The sequence below is a fragment of the Cheilinus undulatus genome, linkage group 22 (genome assembly GCF_018320785.1).
Source record: "Cheilinus undulatus linkage group 22, ASM1832078v1, whole genome shotgun sequence".
Taxonomy (NCBI): Eukaryota; Metazoa; Chordata; class Actinopteri; order Labriformes; family Labridae; genus Cheilinus; species Cheilinus undulatus.
In genome coordinates this window covers 12224094-12241115 of record NC_054886.1, presented here as the reverse complement: position 1 = coordinate 12241115, position 17022 = coordinate 12224094, and the positions used below count along the sequence as shown (strand labels likewise).

Genomic DNA, 17022 nt, shown 5'->3' with positions numbered 1-17022 from the left:
AGGGGCTGTGTCAGTGATTCTCCATTAGCTTGCCTAAGGATACAGAATATGAGGATGAGTCATAACACTTCAGTAAACAACCTGCTTGCAAGCACCCAAAGAAAACAGCATAATTGTGCTGCTGCTGCTGCTGAAAACTTGACTTTAATCCAGACTGTGCGACTGGCAGACCGATTTTGGCAAATTGACTGTTTATATTTCACATGTTGAAATGATTCAAATTTGCATGCAGTAAAGCAGCAGATTGAGAAATACTCAATAACTTTCAGGTAAAAGTTAAGAGATTTAGAAGATCAGAAAATCATCGGTAATGCTGTATGGTGCTTAATCATAATCTTTAATAGGTATTAAGTTGAGGGTTACAGCTAATAACTATTGTTACTGTCGAAGCCTTACATACACAGTCGCACCAGGGGTGGGGTTAAGTTGTACTTAAAGCCGTCGGTAATGGCTTTGGTTTTTTTTTTAAGTCCGTTTTACAAGAACTGGACCATGTTTCTGTACGAAGTAAAGAAAAAAAACAACCCTAAAAGCGTTTGATAATGTGAAAGATGTTTTCACTCAAATTATGTTTATATCTTTAAATAATGAAAACTTTGTGCATGTAGTGATTTTCTAAATATTCCATACCCCAAAAAGAGAGGTCTCTAAAGAAAAATAATCAACACCTCTTTAATTGCAGCCGATCATGGAAAAAAAAAGCGTGGCCATTTCCTTTTCAATGTGTAAATTCACATAAACTAATACCACACGGGTTCATCTGGGTTTTTTGTTGGTGTGAAGAAGAGACTTACACAGGCATTTGTCTTTAACATCTTTATTCATCTTTTTTCATTATTTTTATTTGTAATGAAATTCATACTCTGTGTCTTCTGGACCTTTTTTTTTTTTTAAACGGATTCTGTCATCTAACTCATCTAAACAAATCACCAAAAATGATTTCATGTTGTACAATCCACCTGGCGGACATTCCTAATGGCTTCACCAGGGTGCCATTCAACAGCTGTGTTCCAACACTGTGTGAGGAAGTTCAATTTTACCCAACATTTGACCGTCTCACTGCTCACTTTAAGTAAACACTTTAGCTCTTGTCAGGCAAAAATGAGTGTTAAAGAAGTGATTTTACCTTTCAGACCCTCTTAATTCAAGTGCACAAGTGTCTACTTAATGCTGATACAGTTAAATACACAAAACATTATTGTCAATACCACAACAAACAGTGGCATGAATAAGAATGTTCAGAATGTTCCCTTATGACAATACTGCCTCTGCATTTTTAAGCCAAGTTGGCTGAGAACTATAAAAGATTACTCAATAATTCATGATAAGCATTGATTGGAATTAGTTTCCTAAAGTCATCTTTACATATACAACTTTTTCCAAGTGGCTCACAATTTAATGGAGATTATACTTGCACTATGGGGCGATGCGTCTAGGAAAGCCATACAACAATGATTAATGGTTAAAAAGAGGAACTTCCTCAAAGATGTCAACCTACAAAAAGGGAAATATCAAGGAAGCCATACTGTCAGCCATTTGATCCATACTGCTTTATTCTAAATGGCTGCAGCAATATTGCCTCCCAGCATTTCCTCCTGCATACAGGACTGAATGGACACCACGGGTTACTGTACCCAGTAGAGACACAAATGCCTCATCCTCAAAACTTTACGAGAAAGAAGAAAATAGAAGAGGAGAGGATACCTGAAAACCTGATTTGGATATGGACACTTGATTTGATGCTAGACAAAACCAAGTTTTCCCGGCAGAAAGAGGCAGTGGCATTGTTCCAGACCAAATAACCCCCTTCACGAGTTTGTTCACTGCCATAAACTGCTATTAAAATAAAGGATGAAGCCATACAAAAAAAAAGACAACGAACTGTGTGTTTGTAAACAAACAAAATGCTGACCTTCCCACTAAAGGAATTTCCTTGCTCAACTTTTGTTGGCGATGGATTGAAAACTTATGCTTCATTTCTAAGAAGCTGGTGGACTTCCACATAAACTGGGAAAATAATTTCTGCACCATGACAACGCTGGTCAATGTCTGTTTATCTCACCAAAAAATAACAAACATGGAGGGTAGGGTCTGTATTTGATTTGAAACAGAGCCACAGCACATAAAAATAGGAACCAGCATTTTAGATGCACTGAAGCTGTAATGTCATAGGGAGCTTATGACAACATCATCAGCAAACTGTTGACTTGCTGTGATGAAAATACAGAGCAGTGGCTGAAACCCATTAAGTCCCCTGAAATGTTAATCATTCTCTTCCTCTCTGCTGTAGAAACCTTCAACCTACCGCTGATGTTTTATTACATTTTACCGCAAATCAGTCAATGAGATTGTAAAGTATTTTTCACATTTGTTTCTATACTTAACTGAAGTTTTTTATTCGGGCATCACTCCATGGTAGCTGCCACAGTTCTAGGGGGACATTAATACGTTTTGCATACTCTGTAGACATCAACAATGTCATCTGAAATGCAAAGATGAGCTAGCCCCCCGCAGTAGGGCGGTGCTAGTATTACACCCATTCCCCACCCCATTCCCAATGTCCCTCAGTTTACAAGAAACAAACAGGAAATAAAAAGATTAAAGAAACAAAAAGAAAAGAAAAAGAAATCCCCCCACCCCCCGACTGGGCCTGCCAGCACGCCATTGACTTCAAGTGTATAGATGTGTGTGTTCATGCGTGTGTGTGAGAATCAGTGTGTGCGGTCTTGGCCGCCAGAGTCTCTGAGAGTGTGTGACGACAGGTGTATGCATGTGTTTGTGTGTGCGTGGAGGCTCCATGGGGGTGAGGGGGACTCCTAGTATTTCTTCCCTGGGACAAACTCCTTCGCCTCAGGATTCAAGATGCTCTTCCTCTGTAGAAAACAAGACCAGAGACGTTTAGCCTTTGAAACATCAATAAGATTTTAGAAAGACAAAAGTGTCATATGTATGTGCAACTCACCGCCACTTCCTCCAGGTTGCTGTGGTGGTCGTTGACAGACAGGCCATTGAGCTGCTGCTGCAGCTGCCCCACCCCCTGGTTGTTGAGGTCACGCGAAGGAATGAACCAATCCTGGTCCTCTTCCTCCAGCATTTCCTGGAAGCAGCGCTCCAAGAACTCTTGCTCCAACAGCTCCTCTTCCACCTGGAAAATTGATGGGGGAGAGAATAAAGCGACAGAGATGTAAGACATAAACCAGAGTGCAAATATAAAAGTAGAGGAAAAGGATCAAGGGTACTAATGTTTTCTCTGTAATAACGGAAATGACTCATCAAGTCATGGGAAAGAAAAATACCAAAGGTGGACTCGTGGAGGGCTGAAGAAGACACTGGAGATCCACAGATGGATTTTACATCACCATTAACCTTAACTGTGAGTCATGCTGGGTCAACATAAATCTCTATTCTGAGCTTTGCCATCAGAGAAGAAGTGACAGGACAGATACGAGAAATTAAAGTCAAATGAAGGGTGGGCCAAATAGGGGTCAACTAGCCTATTAAATTGTGAATGGTTACCAATCTAATGCCATTCTTAGAACCTCAGCTAGGCTAACAAGGGAGAGATAATACAGGAGTATACCAGTAAGAATTAAACAGGAGGAATGGACTACAGCAGGTATAACTGAGGAGCAAATGTGATAAAATAAAGATGGTCAAGGGAATAGGAGGTGAGGGAGAGTGTGGCTAGAGACCCTTTATCATCTGTTTAATGTCAATCTTAATTAAAGGTTCTTATTCTAACAGCAGATTAATATCTGCCAGAAAAACTGCTGAGGGACCAGTATTTAACATAAAAATATTGTAACAGGAAAGTCTGTTCATTAAAGTTCTGTTGAATTCTGGTATGATATCTTCATGACAATTTATTGTGTGGTTTGAAATCCTCCTCCTGGGCTGTACGAATCCAGACCTATTACTACACACTGACTGTTTTCCTCATTAGGCCCACATATGACACGTTCTCAGCCCCAGGAATCTGCATCTCTGCTACGGCTCAGATGAAAATCAGGGTGGGGTGAGTTGATTTAATGTTCCCACCAAACTCGATTTACAAATAGAAAACATTTATTTTGTTTTCATATGGACAAGAAACAACTCTAACAGTTTTCTTTTATTTTTATCAACAATTTCTAACTAAATTGAACTAAATGCTCCTTTAAAGGTCAAAGTGGGAGCTGTAAACTTGTCCTTAAATGTGCATTATGGTTGGTTATTTACATGAACACTCAGGCTCTGAAAGTTTTTATCTGCTTAAGAAACACACTGAAAGTAATGCTACTATCTCTTCATGATCTATGCAGGTAAACAAGACCATCAGAGGGTTATTGATTACTTCTGTATTTGTATTTGATTGCTTGTGTCAGATAAAAAATGCTGGCAAGCTGACCAAATTCTACTGCAAGGATTCAGAATAATTATGATTATCAAAACCTGAGCAGGACGTTTTTCCTTTTTTGAGGACACTGTGGTCACACGTGAGTGTAAGGAAAAATTTACATAAAACTAAAGCCTCTTACAGTAGTGTTTACTTTTGGCATTACTGCAGTAAAGTTTAACAGAAAATCTCGATTTTAATTTTTAATCATTCAAACCTGTGGTTGAAAGTTTGTATTCAAACTGTGATCAGCTACTCCAGGTGGCCTGCAGTAGTTTGCTTTTTGATCCAGGAGAGGGCGCTCTCTGCATAATTTGACCATTGTGTGCCCTCTTGACCTCAGTTAAGGGGGTCCAAACAAAACATTGCCTTGTCATGTTTGATATTCTTTCAATTCTTTCTTCACCAAAATCATCAAACAGGTTTTCAGGCAGAAAACTAATCACACATCAGCGAGTGTAACACGAACATCTTTGTTTTCAAAATACTCTTCATGCTGGTATCTCTGACTCAGAAGTCAATCAACATAAATATAAAGAAAAAAGCAGTTCAAGACATGACAAAGTCCAGAGTGGAAACTAGGGTGCAGAAAGCATACGACAGTTTGACACATTTTCAGGGAATGCATGGGAATTAAATCAATTCCCAACTATGTTACATAGCTGTGTTTAATATGACTTAAAGAAATCTGACTTTTAAGTCAAACTAACAGGATAACATGAGTCTTTAAAACTATTTTGTCGGGATAAAATATAAATTGACTTTTAAGCATCATGTAAATTTAACAAGTTGTCTAAATTTGATCAATAAATTTGATCAGACCTATCTTCTTCCAGTGAAACAGACAACTAAAGATTTCACCTAGCTGAATTTCTCGATCAGGTTTGAAGTCTCAGAGGAGAAGGAAACAAAGTAAGGTATATTTGTAGGTGCTATGGAGAAACAGACTGGACTGAGATCTACAGGAGCAGGATATTTTAAGTCACACATTTTTATCCACAAGTAATAAAGTGTGTATGTGTGGGTTTTATCAATAACACAGTTAATGTAGTATAAGCACGCACCTGTCTGTTATACTCCTCTTCATTCTCCATCCACATGTATTCAGCGAATGGGTTCGCATCGTTGCCCTCTCCTGCGTGCCCATTGGCCACTGGCTCCTTCCCCTCCTTCCCTGGAGCTCCACCTCCCGGTGTCTTGGCCACCTCTGGACCACTCATTTCAGCCGGCTCTGCTCAAAAACACAGTTCCAACAGCGATAGTTAGAAAATGTGTTAAATTAAAAACACAGACACATTGTTGTAAAATTGCAAAAATGCCCCATTTGACCCCAGTAAAATAGTGAAAGGTTAGGGCTGGAGGAGAAATCGATTGATTTCCAAAACCTGATTAATGAATATATTAGTTCAGGTGACACCTGCTAACAAAATGATGCATCTTTTATTTGCTTGCTGCTCATGTTTAACCTGTGTTCTCTAACTAAAGGTAAAACATCTTAACTTTAATAAAACATTCATGGCACTCATTCTGAATTGTTTTATAGAAATTATTAGGGCTGAAACAATGAGTAATTAGAAAATTCCTCAAGGCAAATACCCACCTAGAGGCTTTGTTTGAATCAGTCATTTGCTCATGGTTAAAATAAAAACATTGCACTATGTGCGGCACGGACGGTTATTTGTGTTGCACAATGAGTTTGCTATCATCGTCGCTGTAACTTTTAGTGCAGTAAAGATGATGTGCAGCATGAAAATCATGAAGGAAGAAAGAGAAGATAATGCAGTGTTGTAGGACTGGGCGGTATTCATCTTTTAATACCATTAAACCTTCCCAAAAATTAGCCCTAGTTTACAGTATTACTGCCAGGTGTTTAAAAACACATCATTTGGGTGAACCAAGGAGTCACTGGTGTGCTGTAGCACCTGCAAAAATGTAGCACTCAAGTATTAATAAGCAAATCCCTTTCATTTTGGGAGCCTTGTTTGACAAATTAACCCAGCATCATTCATAGGAGTTCTGTCATAACTGTTAGAGCATCCTCACACACATGTGGTGCTATTTCCAGTAACAGAGCAACATCCATGATGTAGCTATTTATTATAAAGTTTTGCTCATTACAGAGCACAATGTTTATGACGGTTATTAAAGTAATACCATGCCTATTTTTAAATACCACGTTATATGGTATTACCGCCCATTACTGCCCATACAGCGGTCAGACTGCATCTGCAGACTAGGGGTCAATCGATATTTGAAACCAATATTCATTAACAGCAAAAATGATTTTTCAGTGAAAATTCAGAATTTGAATTGGTGGAAATAAATAGGTACAACAGCAATAAAGGTGAGTTTTTACCTCTTAAGACTGAAAACCTTTAAAAGTTTGTTTGTATTAAACAATAATATATAAGTGCCACCAACTTAGGTAAACACAGCAAAAATACAGTGTAAAAATGCACTAAGAAATGGATGTTGAACACTCAGTCTTCTAGAAGTAAATGTAATTATTCTAAACTAAATATACTTAATGTGACAAGTAAAACAGCATTTCATTAAAATTTATGGTACAACTAAATTCTAAGCACTGATGCATTAATGAGATTTTTTATTTAGGTCTAATAATTTAACCAGCGAGGTATGCATCAACTAAGCCATCTTAATCAGTAGTTTTAATAAAAATAAGTATTTTGTCCTCTTAAATCTGGTGGATTGGTTACATGCAAGTGTTTATGAAGTACCAGTCAAGTAGTTCAAATTTACAATGATTGAGTGTCCTGAATAAGCGTTATTATTCCACCATTTGGGTTAACAGCGGTCTAAGATACAGCATTAGTCGAAGGTCTATTAGCAATTTCCCTCATCCCTAAATCATCAGGGCATTTCAGTAGTTTCTGTTAATAGGGAACTCTAATATAGTATAATACAGTCTAACATTGTTTAGTCACCTGGTTAACAGACGCTTTCTAACGCAACCAACGTATTTTTAGACTCGACATTCAACGTTACCGTCCGGTAATGTTGCGCTATATAAAGTGAAAGAATGCAATCTCAACTGACGACTAACGTGTCATCTGCAGCCAGGTAAACTCGGATATATCCGTATTGCACTGGCGCTGGTGTAATTTAACGATCGACATCAGCTGTCGATCAATAAGTCGCTCTACACCCCATCCATGTACACAGCAAGCTAACCTTAGCGGCGAAGCAAATCTCACTTTTCGGGCATTTTCTGTGGTTTAACTGTGAAACTGGACAGGCTATCACTGTAAATACTGTGTCTAGGACTCTGGTGCTTCAGGAACTAAGTGTGGAGGATCGTCACGTTTTCATCCCAAGAGAAAACCGCTGTGATTCCCTCATTAGGCGACACAGGAGACTGCTGCTGAGGTCGGTGTCAGTTTACAAAGGCTGCAGTGTTGATTGGCTAGAACTCATGTGGCGTCACAGCCAATCACGTAGCGTGGGCGGGATTTAGGCAGAGTGTGACTGACGACATGAGCCAAAAGGGAAGAAACGCATGCAGGAGTCAAAGTAGCGGATTTTTAACTGATTAAAATCAATCAAGCAATCAGAAAAAAAGCCAAATATCGGTCAACCCCTACTGCAGACTGCAGTGGATTTGATAAACTTCAATGATATTTATGTAAAATTCAACGCCCTCACGTTAAAGCGTACAGTCAGGATTCAACAGATCCGGTTTTTGAGGAAAGAAGTGCCCCTGACAAAAATAAAGATTGCTTGATGATAACCTAGAGCAGAAAAATAAACTTTGTAGAAGGAAAAGTGTTAGCACTCAAAATTCCTGGGAGAGGCCCCCAAAACTAGTTACAGCAATATTTTACTTAGCTATTTAATGCATTTTTCTTTGAATTCCAAATACAGTTTTACATAATTACAACTTAAATCTACATTTTAAAATACACTTTTGTTAGAGAATCTATGTCAAGAGCAATAACTGAATGGGGGAAAAAGCTATTCGTTTTAAAGACTGAGCTGAACTGATAAAAGAAAGAAAATCTGAGATTCAATTTTCTGGCCAAAAGCCCAGCCCTAGTAACAGGGCTGAAAATGTTTGAATTGGATTTGACTGGTGAGTCATGCAACACTGCACATGTCCAGTGAACAAAACCTGTCTCCAATCTCTTCTGTCATATCCAAACATGTCATTGTAAAAATAAACAAGTATGGAGGCTTATTTGAGTGGATGGCATTTTAACATTACAACTTCTCATTATTGTACGTTGCAGTGCTGCAATTAAAGGCAACTGCATGTCAACATTAACCAGAAAAACACTATCCCTGAGAATACGCAGCAAAATCATGGCTTATGACTTAATTCAAACCGACTCACATTGAGGCTAAAAAATGAAATATTCCCAAATTAGCTGAAAATCGAATTAGTGAATTTATAACTATAACTAGGAGGTTTAGCTCACATATATATCCAGCTGTTTTTGAACAGCATCCTATAAGCATGTGGCACAAACTTGAATATTCCCCTCTCCTTTTGGAGTGTCGTAACAGCCCATGAGTGATGCAGCACTCTTTTACACCGCTCCAAACACCAGTGTTGAGATGGAGATAAGGAACAAGGAAGGAGTAAGATGACCAGGCACGAAAAGTTCCTGACAGGACTTTTTTCTTTATGATTTTTTTTCACTTTTCTTACCTATTAAACAGAGATAGCAGTGTATAAATGCTACCCATATCTGTGATTCACATGTGGTTCTCTGACTTGTTTCTAAACGGAGGCTAAACCATTTCTAACCTTGCAAAGCAGATGGATTTACCAGACTCCAAGTCTGTCATCAGGCAAATCCATCTTGAAAAATTTCGATCCAAAACTTCTGTGCCGAACACCAACCAGAGTAATTTGAGGAGTTTGTCAAGCGTGGTTTAGCTGTCCTAGCCGACTGCAATAGCTGACACAACATAACGGCAGTTTTATCAGAACCGGACCACATTTATGTATTAAATAAAAAGATGTTTTCGCTCTTCTCCCGGTCTGCTTTGGCACGCATTTTCGATTGTTATGGTTGAGGTCTGCTGGTGAATCCAATGACTGCTGTTGTGGTAGCCATTAGCTCGGATGTGGTTGTAGGAAAGCAGCAGTTTTAGTTGGAACTGGCCCACATTTCCTTTGGAACAAGAACTACGAGTTTAGAAGCTTGTCTAGGCAGAGATGATGTTTTTACACATCTCCTGATCGGCCTTGGCACAAATTTATCCACGGAACAGCTTCAACATTCACAACTATGGCAGCGGTGGCCTGTCTGCTCAGGAGACAGAGCACATGAGCACCTGTCGCTCTGATTGGCCCGTCACGAATGTGACAGAATGTTCCTCCAATCACCTTCCAGGGATTTTTTGAAAAGTTCTACCCTTCCCAAAAACTTCCTATGGGAGCTTTCCCAGATGAATGTGAAATATATCCATGCAATGGATGTATGAAACAGTTGATACGGCATGTCAGGTTAAAGTATTTCACTCACTGCCATCAAATATTTGTCAATACAAAGCACCAAACTTCTGTTTCTTGGAATTCAGAATCCAAGAACTACATGTCAACCTGTTTAAGGGGAAAGCTGAAATCTACATGGAGAGCAATGACTTATTCAATAGATGCGCTGTGGACAGCAATGCAATATCTGACACTTACATGCTGTTCACATGAAGATTCTTTTGCTTAAAAAACTATCCTTTTTGAAGCACAGTTAAAGAAAGAACTGCCTTCAAATATGGGAAAAGGCTAATTTTTGGGATTGCTTTTTAAGATTTTTATTCAGCGATATACTTCTTCATCTCCTTCATGAACTTCCTAAAAACAAGTGCTTCAATCATATTCTGAGCTACAGTGCACTAAGGCAATCTACCATCCCAGAATTAAGAGCCTGCTTTACTTTAGCATAAAGAATTATATCCTTTAGCACTTTGCCATCTTAACTAAAAAGAAAATCTTTCAGTTATAATGAAAGCTCTTGATGTGTTTGTTGAGTCTTTCCAGCACAAATAAAACAACCTTATAATCAAACCATGTCACTGTTGAACAAATTCAGTTGTGAACATTGGTGATCATTTGTACATTTATGCTTCAGTAACATAGACACAGAACTGCTCTGATAATAAATGCCAACTGTAATGACATAATCATCAGACTGCCAGCCAGATCCTACTGACTCATGACTCAACAGTGGGCTCGCGGTAGGATGAGGAGGGGAAAAAAGGGAAAACGATGATCTCAACCAATCTGCGTGCATGGCCCAAGGGTCAGCCTGATAGAGACACACCACTGCTGTGTTCCCTTGTAAGCTTTCACTTACTTCAAGTAAATTCTCCCACCTGATTTTAAAACAAAGGGCATTCAGTAAATGATCCTTGTGGTTCTGTTACTTTCAGAGTAAAATCAAAACAAGTGAATGGACTAATTCAAGGCAGCCTGAACTCTTCTACATGTACAAGCATGTATGATCTAGGTTAGTGGGACTAAGCAGAGGTGTGTCTGCTTATCTGTCAGTTTATCTCAGCGCAATAAAACACTCAAGTTATGCAATGTAACAACTTATTTAGAAGTTAGCCGTACTCGGCAGAGGTGTTAGGGGGACAAGAGAAAATCAAAAGTTCATTATTATGTCTGCACTAGTAAAGCAAAGTTACAGAAGGTTAGGTTTTAGCAGCCTTTATGTGATTTTCTATCTATTTATTTCAAAATAAAACTTAAACATCAACGGCTTAAGTTTAATGGAACCTTTAAAACTAATGCATAACCAGTACAGAAATATACAAAAAATACTGCATTGGATTCCAGTCATGCAGCATGGACGAAGCAATAAAACAAATACTTAAACAAAGATGAGTAAAAAAGTACGCAGAGGTTTGACAATAATTTTCTTTTGAAGTCATACTGAGCAGAAATATCAAGTGCATGTCAAGGTTATTTTCTCTAGCAGTTGGATTAGTGGCTTTTCTGAATTATACCACTTTAAATCTGATATATGCAACATGAAGACATCAACCTGAGCTTGTGAAAAAGTAAAAAAATAAAGATATCAGATATCTTAAAGATATCATAAAAATTAGCTCAAGGCAGAGCTATTTCAATCACACACAGATGACTGTGCAGCGTGTTTTTTATTGTTGTTCAGTTTGTTAAAGTTGAAAATCCTCATGCAACTCAGCATCCTTACAATTAATTCCTACAGCAGGCTGTAAGCATGCCTCTGCTCATGTGACCGAATAATGCAAACGGGTTGACCATCATGAAAAAGGAAAAAGCACTGAGCCATTATGGACTGCATGTAGCACTTAGCATGTTCACGTTGCATAACCATGTGTTGGTCACCATGTAATATTTAGTTGCAAGAGTCTAGCATCTACTATCTGTACAAGTGGAGAAGAGTGTGACCTGACTGGATTCAGGGCATGGATGAACAGCTGAAAGTTTAGGACAATTATGAAGTTTGTATGCAAATCCAATATAAGTTTAGAATCTACGCTTTACCCAAAGACTTCATATTTGATGTGCATAAGGTGTTGGTTTAACGCTTTAAAAAGCCTCTAATAATCAGCATTTCCATTACAAAAGTCATTATATATATATATATATATATATACACATATATACACACACACATATATATATATTAGGGACTTACTATGTTGGATTTTTGCCAATATCTGATATGCCAGTACTTACAGATTCATTTTAGCCGATACCGTTACTGATACTGATATTTAAATATGCTTTTCGGACAAATAATTTCAGTCCTTTTGAAAACTCTAAGGTTTAAGGATGACCAAGGAAACAGACTTTAGTCCTTTAAAAAAACATTAAAGTTTAAAGAATGAGGATAAATAAAGAAAAGACCTCACCTGACATAGGTCTGTTGGTTCAGACTTAAACTCTGCTAATTTTTAGTATATATGGACAAAATTTACAGTCAATATATGCTGAAATACACAGGAAAAATATCAGATGTAAATACTGGCAGAAATTTTGATATCTGCCAATACCAATAATTTCCTTTTTAAGCATATCTCTGCTGATACCGATACAGATAATATTGTGCATCCCTAATGTATAGCCTATACAGTGCTTAACAAATTTACTAGACCACCCTAACCCTAACCAAAGTAAGGTTTATGCCACAGCTGCCCTAAATTAACAGCACTAGTTATTACCTAAATCATTTTTTTATGTTTCTGCAATGGTTACACCAATATGTAGAAGCTCTTTAATCCAAATGATATTTTTAATGCTAAAATATAATTATTATTGTTACCCATGAGTTTTCAAATGTACTGATTTACAAAAAAAACCCTGAAAAAAATAGTAAAGCACATTAATATTTCTTGATTAATATGCCAAATTATAGTTATTTACTTGCATTCCTGAACAGAAAAATTAGTTTTAGTGGTTGAATGTTATGCTTGATTCATTTCCAACTTCCCAGAGGAGCAGGCTCAAATTTGGGTGAATTCAGTTTGAAATTCCTCATTCCTGTTCAAAATGGTAAAGCGCGGAGAGCTCACTGAAAATGAAAGAGTCCTCATTAAAGCACTTCATGATGCTGGATGGTCTTTGAGACAAATATGACAGGTGGTCTAATAAATTTGTTAAGCAGTGTGTGTGTATATATATATATATATATATATATATATATATATATAATTTTATAAAGAAATAAAAGCAGAAAATGTTAAAATTAATAAGTGTACTTTCACCATTATCTGCCAATTTACATAATGATGTACAACAGCTTCAACATTATCCTTACAGTCAGTTCTATAGTAAAAATACCTAAAGTTAAAATTATGACCTTGGCAAAGCAGTTTTTCTTTCTTTAACAGAACTTCACACTGATTATTCATGCATACAAAAATGATGAACACATATAATAAGCAACCTGGAAACTGTGATGGGCATTTTCAGTACGGAAATAATTTTTCAGGCTAAATCATACTGAAAATATATGTTGCATTATTAAGCAATCAAAGTAATTCAAAACAGCAACCTTAATCAATCACGTTAACTCTACCAGTCTGTTTGGCTGTGAGTGTTTTTTTAAACACCTGAAGCAATGGGATAAGAACAAAAATAAGCCTTGCACAACAACGGAAAACAATGTTTAAATGCTAAAAAATTAAAACCCCCACGTGGAATTGCCGGATAACATTTCTGGTGGGTGATAAATTGCCCGTTTCTTAGGAGAACATTAAGATACTCCGTGTACCTTTACGTGGATGTGACCAAATGAACGCTTACACAGATAAGGTCTGCGAAGTAAAAATACATAACGCTCAAAAGCAACGAAATATATTTTTATGTCGTTTACTATGCTCAAAATGTGATTTTGAATCTGAGAATAAAACGCTACATAATGATTATGTAATGTAACTGTCCGTGTACAGTATGTAATAGTAGCTGTGCCGTAGTGGCTTAGCTCCTGCTAACGTCTTCGGAGAGCTAACCAGCTAAACCAGGTGTCCAGGCCTACCTGGAAAGTTGGTAAATGGATTGGGTGGTTTTAGTCGAGGTTATGCTAAGTGGCTAGTTCACAGTGGGCTACATAGATTCACACTGCTGTGCTGTCAATGAACGGGCCTAAGGTGAAAGCTATCCCTGCAACAACAAAGGGTAGATGGCTGGGTCGCTTAAGTGCGATTTCGTTAAAGTCTTAAACTCCATAAGCGTAAAACGGCGAACAATGTAGCAAATTTAAAAGGTATCGTACACAATAACACAATTTAAACTGCACGCTGAGGTCAAACTCAAACCCCCGTTTGAATGCTTGAGGGCCAAACAAAGTCGGCTGCTCTGCTATCCTCTAGCACGCTGCTACAGCATGGCAGCATCAGTGAAGCAGGTCAACAAAACAAGCCTCCGCTTCAGAGATTACAACAGCTTCACAAACTCAAAGACGAACCATCATATTCCGAGGATTCAAAAGTCAAATTTACCTGGCATTGTGCTCTCGATGTTCGCCTTAAAGTGTAACGTTACACAAAGTTGTTACAACTACGCTGCGAAGATTGCGTGTTTGTCGTTTCTCCAGTGAGGATTACTCTATGCTGCGATGCAACGTAGCTCAAGATAGCTAAATCTTGTTAGCCACCTTGCTAACGTTAGAAAGCTGGGTCGGTCACGTGGTCCGATAATGCGTTCAAGTTCCTCTAGGTATGTGGGAATTTAGATTACACTTGGTTTTACGTCAACACTAGGCAAGTTCGTGCGGTGTTGTTTTTTTTTTTTTATTTAAAAAATAGCATTTGTAAAACTGAAAAAGCTGAAAGTATACATGAAATACTTCCCGTGATGCACAGAAACATACATGGCATGGATTTGTAGCTACACAACTTCTAGCCATAGTCTTTTAGAGGATTTCTATGCCTTTCCAAGCAGAGTATCATTGTATGTTCTCATCTCTGGTCTAAAAGCTTTTCATTTAGATGTCCTTTCCATTTAGATTAAAAACAGACAGCTGACATTATTTGCTGCTGAGAAAAAAAATCTTTTCACTTTTTACACCTTATCTGTCAACTTTTGCTAACCATTTCTGCTCATTACAACTTCACAAAGATGGCTATGAAAAGACAATGGTAAAGCAACAATGAGTGCCTCAATGTAACTTGTTGTTTTGTATACAAAACAAATTGAGAGGGGAAATTTTTTAAATAAAAATATGACTGGGCTAAACTTACAGCTTTACTCATTATCAGATACGGTTTTGAAATAAACTAATAGACACAATAGTTTAAAAAAAAAACATTGTGTTTTATTAGAGATCAATATTCTGAAATTGCGTGTCCATCAAATTAGCAGACAAAAACCACAAAATAACTAGTTAATGCTTGTCTGAGGCTGGATAGCCACATACACATACATACCCCATACACCTGACTTTTGGATGAAGTAGCATTTGGAATTTCTACTTAAATAATGACAATGAAAAATAATAGTAACCAAATTTTTTGCCAGATAATTTTCTTTTCTAACTTAGTTTAACAAGGGGTCACGGGACTAAATTAAATTGAAATATAATGTAAGCCATCACGTTTAAAATTTTAAGATGTTACCTTTTTGCACACTGATGTAACATTCTCTCAAATGTGTGATTCTTTTTGCCACAAAGCTAAAATGCATGTAAACTTGTGTGTCAAGTAAACAAGATCGCTTTAAATGCTTAGGCCAAACAGGCTGTAAAACAATTAATCGATTAACTGAGTCGTTTCGAAATTACACGTCACAAAAACAAACTAAATCGAGGCTCAGCGTGGGTACTTGAATGCCGCATGTGAACAAACATCCCTCAAGCCCCGCCACACCACTGCTGCACTTACTCTCTTCTACATGCCTGCGTGGCTTCAGAAATAAACTAACTTCTGTTTATTGATAACTATTTAGACTAATAAAACTTTGATTAACTATAAGTGCAGGAACTCAACGAATATATGATAAGCATGTGTTTAGAACATACAGTGCTTATTTCGATATGTAAGCTTTACATTAACCTACATAATACTGACCTAAGTTAAGATAGACAACTTATAGTTTTTTGCAGTATTACAGTAGCATAACCTATCTTACTCATTCCCTGTGTAATTTGTGTTGTAGGGGAGAAGCTGAAGTTGTATGAATACTTTCTTTTGCAGCATATTTTGAAGTTTTTCCCACGTTTTCAGGCTGCATTTTGTGGACTTGCGTGGGAAAACAGTCTAATGATATCCCAGAATTTGCACGATATATGAAGATCGGTACTTGATAACAAATAGTAAAAGTTAAACTATTTCACTTATAGAAACTGGACTGTTGTTCCTTTGTGTTGCTTTCCCAGTGGCTTTCGATTTTTGCCTTCCGACCTAAACAGCATCTCCCTACTCTACCAATAACACTCACCACACACAACTTCAAGTGCAAACAGGGGGGAATCCGCAAACCAGCTGTCGCGGAAAAACGGCTCTTTTCCGGCCTTGGCTGTCACCAGAAAACGACACAGTAAAATAATTCCTCTGTAAATTCCCAGTATGTCTCTCAAACACGTGTCCTGTATGAGAGTTTGTTCGCGTTAATGCCCGAAAATCGGATAAATCCACTCTTTTTTTCTGCCCAGACGTCGAGGGGGGAAACGTTGTGTCGCGGTAGCGTTTGTCCAGCTGCACACCTCAGTCATTGGTCAGTTTCTACGTCAGTCATCTCTTCTGCGCTGTGCCATTGGTCCAGACATAAACATGCCCCGCCAAAGGTCTTCATTCACGTAAGTAAACAAAAAATAACCCATTTTCTCGTTGCCCCTTTTTTTTCTTATCAATATGGCCAGTTAATATTTGACAACGTGGCTGTGATAACTAGGTCTCATCTTTTTTTTCTGACGGAGAAGACACCAGTTTGGGATTTAGTAAAGACTTGATGGCTGTAAGATGAGAAGAAAGCTACGAGAGTGGTTATACTTTCATTAGTGAGTTGGAGACCCCCTACAGATCTCATCTGTTATCAATCGATGTAGAATATTTACGGAATTAGGTCCAAGTAAAGTGAGTGATTGAGCAACAGTTAGCCTTTTATTCGTCTAAAAGTCGCTACTCCACACTCTACAAACTCTAAAAATGGTATTTCTCTAATGATTAGGAGTTCACGAAATAAAATTAAGCTA

At 37.7% G+C, this 17022-nt stretch overlaps 1 protein-coding gene across 2 annotated transcripts; it reads right to left on the bottom strand.

Annotated features, from left to right (window-relative positions):
* Positions 1-801: 801 nt before the first annotated feature.
* paip2b (poly(A) binding protein interacting protein 2B) lies at positions 802-16520 on the bottom strand. Of its 2 annotated transcripts, none has more exons than XM_041779723.1 (4): positions 16269-16520; positions 5440-5606; positions 2963-3145; positions 802-2873 (listed from the first exon to the last, which is right to left on the bottom strand). In XM_041779723.1, exons 2-4 carry the CDS (start codon positions 5593-5595, stop codon positions 2817-2819), a joined length of 396 nt encoding a protein of 131 aa, XP_041635657.1. In that variant the 5' UTR covers positions 5596-5606; positions 16269-16520; the 3' UTR covers positions 802-2816. The 2 variants fall into 2 exon arrangements, with proteins under 2 accessions (XP_041635657.1, XP_041635656.1); XM_041779722.1 differs by lacking the exon at positions 16269-16520 and adding an exon at positions 14333-14492.
* Between the last annotated feature and the right edge of the window lie 502 nt (positions 16521-17022).